General features: G+C 42.3%; 2 protein-coding genes across 6 annotated transcripts; both read right to left on the reverse strand.

Moving 5' to 3' along the window:
- Window positions 1-196: 196 nt before the first annotated feature.
- Window positions 197-14,642, reverse strand: LOC110778613 (pentatricopeptide repeat-containing protein At3g29290). Of its 5 annotated transcripts, none has more exons than XM_056827970.1 (6): window positions 12,824-14,642; window positions 12,284-12,468; window positions 11,831-12,005; window positions 11,145-11,358; window positions 9,830-9,943; window positions 197-557 (listed from the first exon to the last, which is right to left on the reverse strand). In XM_056827970.1, the coding sequence occupies exons 1-3, from the start codon at window positions 14,414-14,416 to the stop codon at window positions 11,960-11,962; spliced, it is 1,824 nt and encodes a 607-aa protein (XP_056683948.1). In that variant the 5' UTR covers window positions 14,417-14,642; the 3' UTR covers window positions 197-557; window positions 9,830-9,943; window positions 11,145-11,358; window positions 11,831-11,959. The 5 variants fall into 5 exon arrangements, with proteins under 5 accessions (XP_056683948.1, XP_056683949.1, XP_056683947.1 ...); XM_056827971.1 differs by having other exon boundaries at window positions 11,831-12,054; window positions 12,284-12,471; window positions 12,824-14,641; XM_056827969.1 differs by having other exon boundaries at window positions 12,284-12,471; window positions 12,824-14,633.
- A 166-nt stretch (window positions 14,643-14,808) lies between these two features.
- On the reverse strand, window positions 14,809-16,017 carry LOC130461483 (uncharacterized). The gene has a single exon (XM_056829599.1). It carries the CDS (start codon window positions 16,015-16,017, stop codon window positions 14,809-14,811), a length of 1,209 nt encoding a protein of 402 aa, XP_056685577.1.
- Window positions 16,018-17,354: the final 1,337 nt, after the last annotated feature.

The raw sequence follows: 17,354 nt of genomic DNA on the forward strand, positions 1-17,354 counted from the left end.
TTGACTGGCTTTTTAAGTTGGCTGCTTTTTTTGCCTGTTTGACTATTAATTATTTATAAATATATTTGGTAAATCAATTGTTGGCTGTTGGATGTAGCTATGTAAAATGACATTTGAGGACATTTTGTGCCTTTTATTCATTTTCTAATAAACTAGTTAAGAGCATGTGCGTTGTACATTGAGTAAGATACTGGAATTTGTATATATGCAAAATATTATTAGGATATTTACATACATTTCGTTATTGTTACATTCAACAAAAGTAGTTGCATGTCTAATTAAAGAGAGATTGGTTTTATATACATCAAAAAGTTGAACTCATGCCTTAGCAAATAGCTACATATTCAAAAAGAAGTTAGTTGAATTTGTACATAGTCAAATGAAACTTGGTGAACCTGTACATAGTCAAAAGCAGCTGAGTGAAGCTTGTTTAAGTTGTACGCTGTCAAAAAATGGCTTACGTCTACTTAGCATTGAAGTGGTAGGTCGAACAAAGTCCATAAAATCCTGTTGAGTCCTCCTTCAAGCATTCATTGTTTTAGTTCCCTTCAATCATCCTACAAAATAGTAAAATTTAAAAAGTAAATAAGAAGATCCTCGGAATAGTAAAATGTAAAAAGTAAATCAATAATTTTGTCCCCTGTCTCTCAAGGAGATGAAACAACCCTTATGTCATTTTTATTGAGCTGTGATCCAAAAATCATTTCCTAAGGGGTACAATTGACTCTCAGACCTAAAATGCGTCTACGGATGTATGGAATGGAGGGAGTACATAATAGCAAGACTGATATTAGTCCTGTTCCGGTGTTGTAAATATGGAAACAATGGGCTTCGAATGAAGGCCCTTTTGTATGTGTTGAAGATCTTGCTTGTTTGAATGAGTAGAGTCCGAATTCACCTGCACAAGAGCAAAGTCACTAGCCTCGGGGGTGTTTTCGAGGAAAGCCCCTCCGATGCCTAAGTAAGAACGATGCTCGGATTCTAGAGAGAAGTTCTCTAGAAGAGTAGTCTTAAGGCGATAAATTGGACGTACCTTGAGGTGTGAGCCTTGGCGGCCTATTTATAGTGTTTGCATAATAAATGCCCATAGGTCATTTATTGCTTTTGGGCCTTAATGGATGGCTGACTAGCCATTGGCAGGTTTGATGCTGTTTGTTTAGAGCCATTGGGCTTTGGACTTAGTGGCCCAATTGAGAATCAATTGGGAGCCCAAACAACATGCCCCCCAGACCCGGTCCATTTAGAATTAAATGGGTGGGTTTCCAGCTGTCAGAAGTCCGAAAGTTCCCTCTCTTTTTTGAAAAGGGATGATTTGCATTGATGACAAGTGTTGGGAGTTGTATTGTGTCGTGGAGATCGTGGGTTGAGGAAGTTGATGCGCCCCTTTTCTTTTCTATAAATACTGGGTGCTTTGCTCTTTTCGAACTTTTTACTCCTTCTTTCAAACCCATTCTCTCTCTAAATTCCGGCGATCGCAGTGCAATTTGCTTCTTCAGATCTACGAAATTCGGCCAACTTTAGACTTCGGGAACTTGTGTTGTTCGTTTTATCGGCGAATTCCGCTTCGGACAAAGGTAATTTGTTTCTGAGTTCTCCTTTTTTCTTCGTTCTTCCTTCTACCCCTCAATCTAAACCCTAGATCGAGATTTCGCGACCATGGCAAAGAATAGGGGCAAAAGCAAGTTCGTCGTTGGCTCCTCTAGTGAGAGGGAGAACGTGCCTTCGGGGAGGTTGCCGAAAACTTCGAGGGGTCGGCCTTCGGCGAGGCCGTTGGAGAAGCGTTCGATTGGTTGGGATGCTTCCGAAGATGATGTAGTTGGTGGGTCTGGCGTGTCTGAACGCGCAACCTCTGGTGAGAGAGCTGGCTTTTCGGGTGCTCGTCGTCGTTACCCCGAGTTTCCAGTTCATTGGACGGAAGCTGATCCGAAGGGCAGGTATGCCTCAATTTTGCACGAGACCACTAAGATCGACGGTCCGTTGGAGAAATCGGTCAGCGGTGACTGGTTGGTGGAAGCGAAGTTGGGGAATTATCATCGGAAGGCCGAGGAGCTATACGGAATTCAGCATGCCTTGGGGTACTGGTGCGAGCTTCCTGAACAAGAGCGTCCTCGGGTGACTCATCCACCGAGGGGGTTCATTTCCGTGTACACTCATCATTTGGAGAATGGTCTCCGCTTTCCTTTGGATCCGTTCGTATCCGAGCTTTTGGTGTCGTACAACATTAGTTTGGCCCAGCTCACACCCAAATCTATGAGGCACATAATCGGATTTAGATGGGTGTGTGACTTCGTCAATTTCCCTTGCTCTGTCGCTATTTTTCGGGATCTTCACGATCTGGTTCTCAACCATGCTTCCAAGGGTGATGGGTATGGTTGGTGGACCATTGTCAACAAGAAGTCCCGAAAGAGGGGGGAGCCGAACTACATCACGGCGTACCCTTACCTTAGCTCTGACCACAATTGGAAGACGGAGTGGTTGCTCGTTCGTGTGCCGACGGATCCGAAGCATCCCAACTTTTATCGTCCTCCGAAGTGGTTCGTGGCTCCTGATCCTAATATGTGGGGTGTGGCAGCTCCAGATCGGAATCATCGCCACTATGTGGACCTCCTCCAGTGGTTCTTGGCTCAAGAGGATAACTATCGACTGCCGTCTAGCTGGCTCCCGAATCTCAATTACATTTTGCGGGAGGACATTCTTGCTGTTGCCGGTCTCAGCAGGATTTTTGACAGGGGTAGGTGTCTTTCGGCTGAGACCGTTTTTTCAGTGAGTTTGTCCTTCTCTTTCCTGCTTTGTTTTGCTGACATATTTTGTGCTTTGTTTTTGCAGAGTACGGCTTTAGCTGCATTGATCCTAAGAAGTTGGGCATTTCTTTGGATTTGAAGACTATTCACGACCCGGCTCCCGAGTACAAGTTCGGAAAAGATAACCCTCGTAATCCTCGCCTGAAGGATTACGTGTTGTCTCCTTCGGGGGTTGCTCGGATATCCGAAGTTCGAGCTGATCCGTGGGATTCTGCCTCCTCTGTTGAAGCTGTTCCTGTGAAGGTTGTGCTTCCTGCGTTGAAGACAACTTCGGACCCGGTGAGTGTTCATTTGTAGGCTCGATTTTCTGTTTGTCTTCTTCTTTTCGGTTGGCCGTCGGCTGACGTCTTGGTCCTGGACCATCTTTTTAGGGTCCTGGGACTGACGCTGTGCCGCGTGCCGTTCCTTCGGTTTCATCTCCGGCTCGGATAGATATCTCTTTATCTAGGAACCGGGTACTTCACGCTTTTTTTTTTTTTTTTTTTTTTTTTTCTCTATTTCTTACTTTTTCTTCTTTTGCATTTGTTGACCCTTGGTCTCCTCTTTTTAGGATCAGCGCAAAAGGAAGGGTAGCACTCTTTTGAGGCCTTCCACGCATCCGAAGAAAGCAAAGGCTTCTCAGCCCTCGGAGAAGGTATTTGTTCTGACTTGGAGTTTTTTGTAGTCCGTTCTCCCTTTTTCCGAAACTGATCTTTGAACACTTGCTATGTAGGAAGCGGTTTCGGAAGTCATGCCTCCTCCTAAGAATCTTCTTCACTTCATGCCCTTGCCAGGGCAGAAGTTAAAGAGCGTGGTGGTTGCTGAACCGCCGCCCGTGGACCAGCCGCTGATCGAGGAAGATATCATCCCCTCTCCACTGAAGCCATCTGCTGCTTTGGGGATCGAAATCCAGGATATCACCGAGGTGATGGAGGCGATTGAAGCCGATTTTGTTCCTGGTTCGGCTGTCCCTGAGGTAGCTGAGGAGAAAAAGGAGTCTGCTGATCTTCCCTTCGAGAGAGAGAAGAGTCCAGACAAGGAGATGGTAGATCTCTCGGGCCCCGAAGCTGCGGTTCCCGAGGTTCAGAAGGAGGTTCCCTCTGCTAGAGAGGAGGAGCAGCCCGAGCAAGGTCTGACGAGGAAGAGGCGCCACTCAACTTTGGGTTCTACTTCTACCTCGGCCCTGGATAGGCTGATCCATGCTGATCCCTGTTCGGATGTTCCGCTAAAACGGATCCCCGAAGAAGTAAGGGAGGCGATGGCTCGGTATGCCAGGGCTCCGATTTTGGGAGAGGACCCCTTGGCTCACGTGGGATCCTTGGTGGGTCCCGAAGCTGCTAGGGAGAATCTGCTTCGTGCTAACCCGCAGTGGAGGGTTCCTGGGGCTGAAGAGAGAAATCCGGCGATGATGGCCCAGTACTATCTGAACGAGGTAATTGCTAGATTTTTCTCTTTGAGTTGTGTTTTTGTTTTATGCTTTTCCTATTTTTGCTCATCTTTCTTTCGTTCCCAGGCTGTTTTCTGGTCCTCGTTCGCTTCCGAGTGTAGCTCGGTTGAGGAGAAACAATTGAGGAAATATCGTGAGGCTTATGCTCGTGATATTCCCATTTTGGACCAGAAGGCTGGGCAACTCCTCTCCGAGCTTACGGAAGTCAAGCAGCTATACCTTCAGTATAGTCGCGAGGCTAGAGAGTCTGCTGAGAAGATTGGGGCCGAGGTTGGCCAGCTCATCTTCCGAGTTGAAGAGGATGCTGAGAAGATCGCTTCCTTTGCTGAGGAAAAGAAGGATATGGCCGCTAAGTTCGCTAGCGAACTTGAGGAAAAAGATAGACTCTTCCAGGAGATGAAGTCTAAATTTGAAGCGGCCGATAAGGAGCATAAAGAGGCAGAGTTGAGGCTTTGCCATTTTGTCCAGCATCGGGAGCTGATCCAGCAGCAAGCTGATAAGGTGCCTGTCCTTCGGCTGAAGCTTCGGGAAAAGGATGACTATATTCGGAAGTTGGAGCAGGAGCGAGTCGACCTCTACACTGCTGATCAGTGTAGAGAGCAGTACTGGAACGGCATCCTGGGTGCTCGGCGCATGTTTGCGAAGCACATGCCTCACTTCCCTTGGAACGAGAAAGTTCCCCTATGGATGCAGGCCGAGGACCACTTGGTGGAATGCCAAGCTGATCGAGATGAAGCTGAAGCTGAACGCCAAGCTGCTCTTGCAGAGGCTCGGGCTCAGAAGGCAACTTCCGAGGGTGATACTACTGCTGGGGGTTCTTCGAAGGATGCTCCCCTAGGGGCCGCTCCTGAGACTCCCAAGAGTTAGGGATTCGGACAGTCGTCTTCTTCAGAGTCGGTCGGTTCCAGTTGAGGACTTCCGAATATGTGCTTGCTTTTCCCCCTTTTGCCTCGGCGCTGCGTTGTACTCATTTCTTTTTGCTTTCTTAGTACTTCGGTAGGCCGGTATTGTCTGTTGATGGCTGCCGATTTTAACTGTTTCATTTTGTAGTTGAACACTCCTGCGCTTGTGATGAACGCTGTCTTTGCTCTGTCATCGGGGTGCATGAATACTTGGTGGTAGCCTGAAAAGGCATCCATGAAGCTGAGCAGTGCATGGCCGCTGGTGGAGTCAACCAATTGATCTATCCTTGGCAGGGGATAGCAGTCTTTGGGGCAGGCTCGGTTCAGATCTGTGAAATCCACGCACATTCGCCAGGAGCTGTTCGCTTTTTTGACCATCACCACGTTGGCCAGCCATTTCGGATACATGCATGGTTCAATGAATCCGGCCTCCTGCAACTTTTTCACCTCCTCGGCGATGGCTTTGTTTTTCTCCGAGGAGTAGTTCCACTTCTTTTGCTTGACTGGCCGAGCTTCAGCGTTGACGTCCAGCTTGTGACAAATCAGCTTCGGATTTATCCCTGGCATATCTGTTGCTGACCATGCAAAGATGTCTTTGTGATCCCTGAGTAATCGGATCAAATCGATTCGGAGCCCCGAGCTTAGGCCCTTGCCTATTCGGACGCTCCTGTCTGAATCCTCTTCGAGGAAGATATCCTCCATTTCTTGATCTGGTTCGGGAGATAGGGTTTCGGGGCGGGCATCAACTTCTGCGGGAGACAAGCTGCTCGTGCTTGCTCTTCTCCTTTTTGCCTCGCTTTCCTCTCCCGTAGCTCCTTTTTCTTCCTCGGGGCCGTCCCCTAGTTTGGGCTTTCGGACAGCAGTGTGGCAGGTTCTTCTCGCCACTTCTTGATCACTTCTGATTCGTTCGGCGAATCCTGCATCCGAGACGTATATCATCAGCTGATGGTATGTGGAGGGGACTGCTTGCATCTTGTGAATCATGGTTCTTCCCATGATTACGTTGTATACGGAGTCGCAGTCCATCACCAGAAATTTGTCCCGAAGGGTTTTTGCTGCCTGGCCTTCTCCCACTGTGACTGGCAGGGTGATCTTTCCTCGAGGGATAGCTGCGGATCCGTTGAATCCGATCAGAGGATAACTGACTTTCGTCAGTGCTTCCTCTGGTTCTTCGAGGATCAGCTGCTCGAAGCAGTTCCTGAAGATGATATTGACGGCACTTCCTCCGTCGACTAGCACTCGATGTACGTTGTGGTTATTGAGGTCCATGGAAATGACTAGAGGATCGTCATGTTTGTACTGGACTCCGAAACAATCATCAGCAGTGAAGGTCATGTTCGGGGGGTGTGGCTGGTTGTCTCCCACCGCGCTGAAGTTGACCCGATGGGAGAGGGCTCTTAGGTGTTTCTTGCTGGCCTGGCCAGACTTCTGCCCCCCGAACACCACCAGGATGTCGTTTTTCTTGTGTTCCGTTGCTTCGTAGACCCTCTTCTGGGGTTGCTCATGTTGTTTGCCACTGGCGGCCTTTTCTTTTTCCTCCCTTCGGTCTAACAAGTACTGTTTCAGGTAGCCTCGGCGAACGAGGTCCTCAATGTTGTCTTTCAGCGAGTTGCATTCTTCGGTGTGGTGACCGAAGTCATCATGAAACTCGCACCACTTGTTCTTGTTTCTCCGAGCTGGGTTGGACTTGAGCTTCCCCGGTAGTTTCCACTTTTCATCATTTCTGTTGAGGCTAAAGATCTCTTTTTGGGGCAGAGCTAGTGGAGTGTAGTTAGTGTATTTGGGTTGAAGTTCACCCCTTCTCCCGTCTTTCTTCGGGCTCATCTCTCTAGCTCCTACTTTCTCCTTCCCTTTCCTTGAGTCGCCCTCGGGCTTGCTCTGGGTATTCTTTGTGTCTCTCGGATCCGATGATCCCTTCAATCTTGCAGCGGCTTTGTTGAACTCTTCGGTTCTGATGAACGCATCAGCCATTTGGAGCACGTCAGCTATTCTGGAGGGGTTCTTCATTGAGAGTTCGTCACGGAACTTCCCTTCCTGGAGCGCGTGCTTCAAGGCGAAGATGGCCACGTCTGGCTGCAAGTTTGGTATGTTTGTTGATTCCTTCATGAATCTGGCCATGAATTCTCTCAGACTTTCGTCTCTTTCTTGTTGGATTGAGGTCAGTTCTGCTGTGGTTCGCTCGGGGCGATTGTTGCTCACGAACTGTGTGCAGAATCTCTTTTTCAGCTTTTTCCAGCCCTTGATCGATCCCTTCGGCAGCGATCTAAACCACTCTCCCGCCACTCCGGTTAGCGTGGTTGGGAAATATTTACACCAACATGCTTCGGAGTAGGGACTCAAGAACATTTGCTGCTCGTAGGAGATGACATGATCCCTCGGATCTGTGATTCCGCTGTAGGTTAGATGCGCTGGCAGTCTTACCTTCGGTATTTCTTCCATGATCAGCTCGTCCGAGAAAGGGGATGACGTGGGAGTCATGATTCTTTTCCCGAGTCTAGCCCTGATGCCTTCGTTTGCCGAGGTTCTATGATTAGAACGTTCGGGCGTACGATGGGGGCTAGGGGTTCGATCATGCCTCCTGTCTCTTCTTCTCTCTCGGCTACTGACCTCGGGTCGTTCGCCAGATCTGCTTGGCTCGCCCACCCCGAGTCTCGTATGGATCGAGGGTCTTAACCTTGAGTGGACCGAGGGCCTCAACCTGCTGAGCACCGAGCTTCGGACCCGAGTGTTACGAGTAGTCGATTCGCTTTGGAGAGCTGTTGGAGTAGGCGATGGTCTCGCAAACCAATCTGGTTGCTGTTGTGCCCTTTTTTGGGTGTCCCACGTGCTTTCCATCCACCTCGACGTCAAGTGTGTACCTGTCAAGGGAAGGAGTTCTCGTTCGGGTCTGGACACTTCTGCACTGGGTGGCTCGTTCAGCCTTCGCCTGGTCCTCCTCTCTTCTCTGCGGTCATTTGCCAGTCCTTGCTGCTTCTCATTGAAGAGGAAGTTTTGCATGATGGTCATGGCCGCAGTGAGCTCTTCCCTAGTTGGAATCGGAGGTCCTGCATTTGTGGCGGTCGTAGCTCTGCTTGGCTGTGACCTCGCCATCGATTGAGGGTTCCTCTTGGTCAGATTCTGAATCTGACCGCACCATCATATCGTCATCATTGTTGTTAATAACATCATTTACCCTTTTCGCGGAAAGAGGTGATTGATGTCTTTCAAAGGCTTTGAAGTGTTCTTCCCCACAGACGGCGCCAAATTGTTCCGGTGTTGTAAATATGGAAACAATGGGCTTCGAATGAAGGCCCTTTTGTATGTGTTGAAGATCTTGCTTGTTTGAATGAGTAGAGTCCGAATTCACCTGCACAAGAGCAAAGTCACTAGCCTCGGGGGTGTTTCCGAGGAAAGCCCCTCCGATGCCTAAGTAAGAACGATGCTCGGATTCTAGAGAGAAGTTCTCTAGAAGAGTAGTCTTAAGGCGATAAATTGGACGTACCTTGAGGTGTGAGCCTTGGCGGCCTATTTATAGTGTTTGCATAATAAATGCCCATAGGTCATTTATTGCTTTTGGGCCTTAATGGATGGCTGACTAGCCATTGGCAGGTTTGATGCTGTTTGTTTAGAGCCATTGGGCTTTGGACTTAGTGGCCCAATTGAGAATCAATTGGGAGCCCAAACAAGTCCTAAACAATGATAATATTTAAACATTCGTAAAATTCTAATTAAATGCATGTTTAAGCAACATCGTATACATTTCCATTATTAATTTCGTTAGGTGACCCAGCCCTCTCATATATGCGAATGCATGTTTAAGCAACATCGTCAACATTTCCATTATTAATTTCAATTTGCTCTGTTTTTTCTTTTTATAATTGGAAAATATACTAAAAGGTATTCACAAGATTACCTGTCAAATTAAATGTAGAAATTTAATTATTATTTTTCTGTGAAATAATATAAGAAAAAGGACTTATATTAGTACGCTAATTAAACTAACCTGTCTCAAAGATGCTGAAATATGTCACTTGGGTCTTCCCGTTAGTTTTTTCAGTTTCAACAATATCTTCAGGTCTTAATGTTTTAGACCGACCTATGTTGTAGACGCTTTTTTTTAACACCGGTTATTTGAGAATCATTTATGTTCTCATCATTTATTATAACTTGGATTTTAGAATTTTTCTTATGATAAACTTCTCGTCGTCTTTTCCTAATGTCCATTTTTCTTTCCTCAGGCAAATCGGCATATCATTTCTCTTATATTCATTTAATTTCAATCCTTTCTCTAAAGGAGTCAACATACCCAATTTCTTTTCTGGATAGATAGTGATACTTTTAAAGTGAAGTTATATGTATATATGTCTACTATATAACAAGAACAATTAGTAAATAGAAATCAAAAACTTAATATCATGTATAAATTCACAATAATAGTACAGTTTGATGCAATATTGTTCCTCTACTCAAAAGTCACAATATTAATTAGTAAAGTAGTCTGAAAATGAGACTTCAAGATTGACTCCTTATTCAAGCCTAATAACCTTGGAAAACCATTAAATTTTAAATCAATAAAGCAAAATATCATGCAACCAACAATCACATTCCAATAAAAATGGTGAGGAAAACCGAAATAAACTACCGAACACAAAACTATATATGACTTATTAAACAAGCTGGAAATTAAATTAAAACTCCAGAAATGTGAAATCACTTGATACCTGTTATTCGCGAGATTTTTAACACCAATGACAAGACCAGTATACTCTACAACAAAGCTCCAAACCTCGATCTTAAAATCTTATCGTTTTCACCTCTGGCGTGTGTTATTTGACCTACATACATGCACTTGTAATGGAAAATCTGACAGTAACGTCATTTTTATAGGGAAAAATAAAAAAATAAGTTTTGGAACCTCAAATAATGTGGTAAAAACATCAAATATAATTTTGGATTTTGGATCAAATATCCATCCAGGTGTTAGATGTGCCCAAACAAGAATAATTGGAACTTTAAACTTGTAACAGATTCATGTGCAAGAAGAGTATATAATTTGAGCAAACACGTGAAAATACGTGTCAATATTAAACTTTATAAGCAGAAGAAATGATGAACAATGTACGAACATGAAAGATCAAAATATATATTAGACTTTAGTAAGGTACCACCAAAAAACTGAGTAAAAGCACCAAACATTTAAAATCACACACAAAGTTTAACCCTTTTCTTAAGTTAAACCGTGATCTCTGCAGAACCTACTAACTAATGCCCCTTTGTAAAACCCTCACGGGCCGTCTGGTAGGCTGGTAGCCGTTAATAAATGGTAGGAATGGAAATAAATTTAAGTGTTATTTGGCAAGAAAATAGCATCATAGTGTCCATGGTAATGAAACTTTATCTCAAACTTGGTGTTTTTCTTCATAAATTTGCAGTCCCAACCAACACCACTCCCCAAATGGTTATGGATGGTAATGAAATATTATGAAGAAAAAAATATATAATTTTGATTGAACTAGCATTACCTCAGGAATAAATATTGATTTTCCTTACAAATTTACATACAAATTCATTCTCATTGACACCATTTATGACCGGCTACCAAACGGGTTGTCAAAGTTCAACTTCAGCTATAAGGTATAAGGTATAAGGCACGGTACAATATGTTCAACTAGTATTTAAACATTGACCAAAAAGGTGAGTTGACTGCTAGTAGTTCATAAAGAACATCCAAGTAATCAATGTTTGAAAATTGGAGAATTATGTTAGCCAAAAAAAAGCAACATATGAAGTATATACTGAAAAAGCCTACCACTTTTCCTTTTGAATTGAAGATTCAAACCAGAGAAGTGAAAGATGACAATTAAAACACATCCCACCTAGAATTTGGAGAACATAAAATTGGCACTTCCAACTGCCAACCGAAGTGAAAAGCAAAACATCTTTTCTCACACAGCCAACCACAATTTAATAACAGTGGAAATTTTCATTAGTTTGCTAACTCTAAAAAAAATTAGAGTGAGTGAGAAAGGTGAGTACCTCGTTGCCATACTAAGAGCAGCTGACTCACTCGTCAATGATGTGGGTTAGAGTAGGTTTGGTCCAAACTCAAGGCCAAGATCATATCAGTCAGAGATTCAGACTTCAGAGTATTCACCACTTTCTGGTGCTCGAGTCAAGTAAATAGCTTTGTGAATTTTGACAACAAAGAATAATCCAGGTCTTCACCTACTAGAACATCACCATCAACTTTCTGAAAAAACAAGTTCATTAATTTAAGAAAATAGAAATTAATTCTTGATTCAAACTTGTGCAGCAATTTTGGATTACTACTTCCTGCCAAGAATCATTATCTTAAGTGCATAAGGAGGACACCATTAGCTACCCCTTTGCTAGGGATAGGTAGGGATAGTCTCACTTGGGGTACAAAGGGAGGGCCGTCCATCTATAAGGCCACTTCTTGCTAGCAACAAGGGCACGTATTTATTGAACTGAACTATCCTTCACTTTTATAAGGATCCAGGAAACATGAATGACAGAAATAGGAAGTTGTCATAAGTAAAAAGATTAAGGTGAGTCGAAGGAATAGTAAAAAGTACTACCTTTGTCAGCATACTATGCATGATAGGATAAAAGAGAGGCATAAGGAAACAAATATAGAAGGGAGGGATCAAGCAATACGCAAAAGAATATGCAGATAAGCACTTGGACCAACAATCTCATACCTATAGACTTCTGCATTCTTTTCTGAAGAAACCTGCAGCTCACAAGCTACCACTTCATACCATACAACCTTCATTTGAAGACACCCTTCATTAACTACTTCGATCAGTTTCACTCATTGGCTGTTTCTTCTAGTTTCTCCTTCCCCTTCGTTGTCTTTTTGTGAGTACCGCAGGCCTTTAAAGCAGCGATTTATTAATAAATTGAAAGCATTGAAATTTGCAATCTGAAAGCACAAGTATTTCTATCAACCACATATTCCCAAAGGAGCAGCGGCAGGACCCATCTGATGGCAATGGAATCAAGAGAGGTGTACAATGGGGGACATTTTTGGTACTATATAGCTAGAATTCAGTAATATTTTAAAGATATTGTTTTGGGATATCCCAAGATGATATATATGAATGTTATTTCTGGAACGAGAGGGCAGATTATTAAATAACAAGGTTTGCTACCTGCTCTTTTCTAACAGTCTCGAGTTGACACGTTGCATATATTGAAGCATCAATGCCCTTGTCTTTCCATCAGGTACAAGGCCAGTGTCTCGCATTTTCATGTATATCCTCTTGGCTGAATCAATCCTCCCTCTAAGACACATTCCATGAATTGCAGCATTATAAAGAGACACATTAGGAGATGCCTTCTGCCAAAGAAAACAACATGGATTTTAGTCAAACAACAAAAATTAAAAGGAAGCAAAAACTTACATAAAACAAGATGAGAGAGATTTAATAGGTCAAGGTTCCGACGCATTTAACATGAACCACCTCTAAAGATTGTTTACGTAGTTCAGTTGAAAGAAACAACGTGTTTAACAGTTAACTCGGTTGGGTTTTGCATGATATTTAAGATTCTTTATTAAATTACATGAAAATATTAAAGATGCAGAATCTTAAGCAAAAGGAAACAGTCTTGAAAACCATGCCAAAGATATAACAAAGGCTTTGAACTGAAAATATGAATGTGTAGCCAACTTCAGAAAATTTTGAACTTACATCCAGAATGTCCTCCACCTCATCCCACAGATCCCCCCAAATGCAGCTTCTGATTAGTGACAGACGAGTGAAGGTGTCTGGGGCACACAGCACACTCTTCTGATGAACCATGTGCTCATAAACTTGTAACGCAATTTTTGGCTTTCTAGCAACCTCACAAGCACCAATAACTATATTGTACGATGAAGTGGAAACCAATATTCCGGAATTTTCCATTTTCCAAAGAAACCGGAGAGCTTTATCCCAAAATCCAAGCCTCTGGCAACACATTAAAGCAGTGTTGTATAACTGTAAATTTGGTTCAAAACTCAAATCCTTTTGTATGCTAGCAAAGAACCGAAGAGCATTTGCATATTGGTTGGCTCTATAGAAAGCAGCAAGCATGGCATTCCATGTGTAGGAATCAGGTGTATGACCCAAGGATTTTATATGCTTATAAACGTTGAACGCTTCTGTTAGCTTACCAGCTTTCCCTAGTGAGTTTATCAAGGAATTACAAGCAATTAAATTTGGCTTCAATCCACACTTGAACATACTTTGGAAAACACTGAAAGCTAAATCCCACTTGTCCTCTTTTGAGTAAGCACCTATGATGGCATGCATTACATCACAACAAGGTTTTAATCCATTCCGAAGCATTTCAGCATAGGCTTCCATAGCCATCTCATACTGACCACAGCGAACAAAGGTGCAAACAAGTATACGATAAGTAACTGCAGTCCCAATATCCCCATTTTCCTTGCTAGTTTTCCATATCCTTTCCATTTGAACCCATTTATTCTCCTTGCCACAAATAGAAATCATAGTATTATAAACAATTGAATCAAAACATATGTTCATCTGATTATCATACTCCCATTCTTTAAACATTTGCAAGGCTTTATCAGTACCATGACAATTTGCAACTGCTTTCAAAACTAAGCTACAAGAATGCCCCGAAATTATATTGTCACGCCTCATGACTGCAAACACTCTCAGCATATCATCAAACATATAAGTCCTCGAAAAACAAGCTAATAGAGAATTACACGCATGTATTTCAGGAAGTAGTCCAGCAAACTCCATCGACCTAAACAATTGCAAAGCACCCTTTCGTTTATTGGTCCGGCAAAGAACCAAAATCCGTTTAGACAATTCCCCTTTATCCCTTTCCTCTAGGTAATACAATTTCATTTCGTCCCCTTCCGAACCCAATGGATTACCATCAGAACTCCTACAATCCACATTTCGACAAGACTGCGTTTGCCCTTTGCCTTCATCCTCACTAAATTCAATCCCTCCTTGTTGAGAAACCAACCCGTGTTCAATACTAGCAACCATAACCTCAAAATTGACGGATTTTCGCCGTTTCACGAACCCATTAAGCAAACTAGTATCACACAAACTTGCTCCTATCTCCTTAAAATTAGCCTTACTATATGCAATTCTACTATTAATTTCATGCAATTTACTCCGCTTTTTAAAATTACAACTACTTGAATTCATAAATACACAACATTCAACTCTATTATCCTGGTTCTGTATACATGAACGACAAGATAACCCATTCAAGACTACAAATTTTCCGGCAAAATTCGATATAATATCGGCCATGATACTATTTTGCAACAGAAAAACAAAGGCAAATTGAAACACTAACCTTCAGTGATTACCCGTAAATACCATGAATACAAAAAAGAGAAAATCAAACTGATTTTTGGTTATATACTTATATTCACACGATTGCGAGGAACGGAGAGATAGATAGAGCAGGAGATGATGGATGTGTCGTTAATAATGAATTGGAACGGTCAAATCGGGTGCGTATGCGCTGGTCGGGTTTGTACCGCATCATTTTTGGTCCGGTTTGTGGCGGGGTCGTTTTTAGTCGGGTCGAAACAAGTCAATTTGGCAGTCTGGATAGATCTACGTTGGGTCGTGTCAAATTCTTTTTTTTTTTTTTTTTTTTTTTTTTTTTTTTGTGACAGCTACAACAAACACACCAACTAAACGCTAAATCCCTTTCTCTCTTGCTGGGCAAGATTATGGGCTTTAGCCACAGAATCCCTACTTACCTTAATACAAACATAGTAATCTAATTTCCTTGCTTCCTGTTTTATTTGCTGGATGATGGTGAGAATGTTTGCAGCGACTGTTGTTTCGTCTTTCAGGGCAACAACTGCTTCCTTGCAATCTGTCTTCACCACAACATTCTTCGAAATATTGGCAGCCATCTTTGTTCCCTCCAATATGGCGTAGCATTCAGCTTGAAGGGAGTCATGAGCAAAAATCTTTTTTGACCCTGAACAAGAAGTTGATTGATTACAGTCTTCCGCCCATCCTATGGCCGCTTCCCATTCTTTTTGCTTGACTTTTTTCTTTCGTTTCCAAGCTGCATCAACCACAATAGAGAAGTAATCCGTGGTAGTACAGGCACCTGCTCTCCAAATTGAGATTTGTAGGTGCGTATTTTTGCCGTTCGTAGGGGTCTTCGCGGCCTGCCTGGCCTTCACCTCCTTCGTTTGCTTCCAGCGAAGGGCATGTGACTGTGCAAGCTCAAGAATTCTTTCCGGGTTCGCACTCATGCCTCTAAAGATAATTTCATTGCGGTGTAGCCAAATCCCCCACAAAGTGGAGATCAGTTGAACTACTCTTTCCTCATTCTTCCCATCTTGGTTGTAGAAGTAGTGTAGAAAATTGACCAGCCATTCTTGTATAGGCACCGAAGCTTGGGAGTCCGAGTTGATACCCAATTGACTTGACCTCCAAACCATTCGTGCTAGAGGGCAAAGCCTGAAGATATGTGCCTCCGTTTCCGGCGCTTGGTTGCAGAAAGGGCATGCTACATCAGTGGTGACACCTCTTTTTTGAAGGTTTATCTTTGTAGGGAGGATACGGTGGATGATTTTCCAGCAGAAATGTTTCCATTTTGGGAAAATATTGAGTTTCCATAAGGCTTTCCAGAACTTCTCATTATCATAGGAGGACGTCAAAACACCCCTATTTTGGTACCAATAGCCGGATTTGAAAGAGTACTTCCCACTTCGTGTTCCTCCCCATCTTAGTAAATCAGGTTCATCATCATCCGGAATATGAGTAGCTAGAATCTTCTTCGCGACATGTTGATCAAAGTTCCTCCATATAAGGGAAGCATTCCACCGCCTTTGGCTTGTCATAAGGTCAGCCACAAGAAGAAGAGGCGGTTGCTCGGGCATAATAGAGCTCTTAGGGACTACCTTATCTTGACCAACCCACGTATCTAGAGCAATGCGGGTTTGTTGGCCACTGTGAATTTGGAAAATAACACCCTCCTTGAGGGTAGTAGAAGCCTTGATTAAGCTTCTTGCAGCCCACGAACACAACTTAGGGGGCTCCCCTGAGTATCCAAGTGAGATAGGGTCCTTCCCATATTGGCGAATGAAGTTGTTCAAACTCGTCCGCGGCGTAATCAACCTTCTGGTATGTTTTTGAAGTGATTTCAGTGGTTTTTTTGAGCGATTTGATTTGCATGTTGTTTTGCTAAAATTAGGTTTTGTTTTCGTAATCAACCTTCTGGTATGTTTTTGAAGTGATTTCAGTGGTTTATTTTTTGAGCGATTTGATTTTCATGTTGTTTTGTTGAAATTAGGGTTTGTGTTTAATATAGTTAGTATATGAATGATATAGTTACCTTTATTTTATTTTTTGAAGTGTTTTTATAGTTACCTTAATGTTCGTTGTGGTTATTTTAGTAGTAGTTTTTACATTAATTATATTTTTAACAACAGTTACTATTATTTTAAAATAGTAACTATGTGTTTAAAATAGTTACTATGTGTTTAAAGTTGTTACTATGTGTTTACAATAGTTACTATGTCTAAAATAGTTACTTTGTTATAAATAGTTACTATGTCTAATTAACAGTTACTATGTCTAAGAAATAGTTACTATGTACTCAATGATTTAAACAGTTACTATATATCTACAATAGTTACTATATGTTATAAATAGTTACTATGTCTAATAAATAGTTACTTCGTTACAAATAGTTACTATGTCTAATAAACAGTTACTATGTCTAATAAATAGTTACTATGTGTTATAAATAGTTACTCTATGATTTCAAAGGTTACTATATGTTTGTAATAGTTACTATATCATTCAAATGGTTACTATATTCTATTATGGTTGCTATATGATTTTAATTGTTACTATATGATTGTAAGGTTACTATATAGTAATATTTTGTCTTATAATTGTTTTGTTTTCAGTTGCTAAGGATTATGTGGGCATAAAAAAGAACAAAAAGGTTGACAAGCGCAAAACAAAAGATATTGAGCTTCAACCTGAAATCGAACCAATTGAAGAACCAGAATCTAATCAACTAGCTTTACAAAATTCTGCTTTGGTTGACGTTGCACATCCTGAATCTTATCAACTTCATTCTCAAGTTCTGAAAGAAGTTGGTGCTGATGGCTTGCCAATTGTGTAAGTGTTAATTTAATTTATATATAGTTACTATATGTTTTAAGTAGTTACTATATCTTTGTAATAAGTACATACTATCTTTATT

Source organism: Spinacia oleracea, chromosome 5, assembly GCF_020520425.1.
Source record: "Spinacia oleracea cultivar Varoflay chromosome 5, BTI_SOV_V1, whole genome shotgun sequence".
Taxonomy (NCBI): domain Eukaryota; kingdom Viridiplantae; phylum Streptophyta; class Magnoliopsida; order Caryophyllales; family Amaranthaceae; genus Spinacia; species Spinacia oleracea.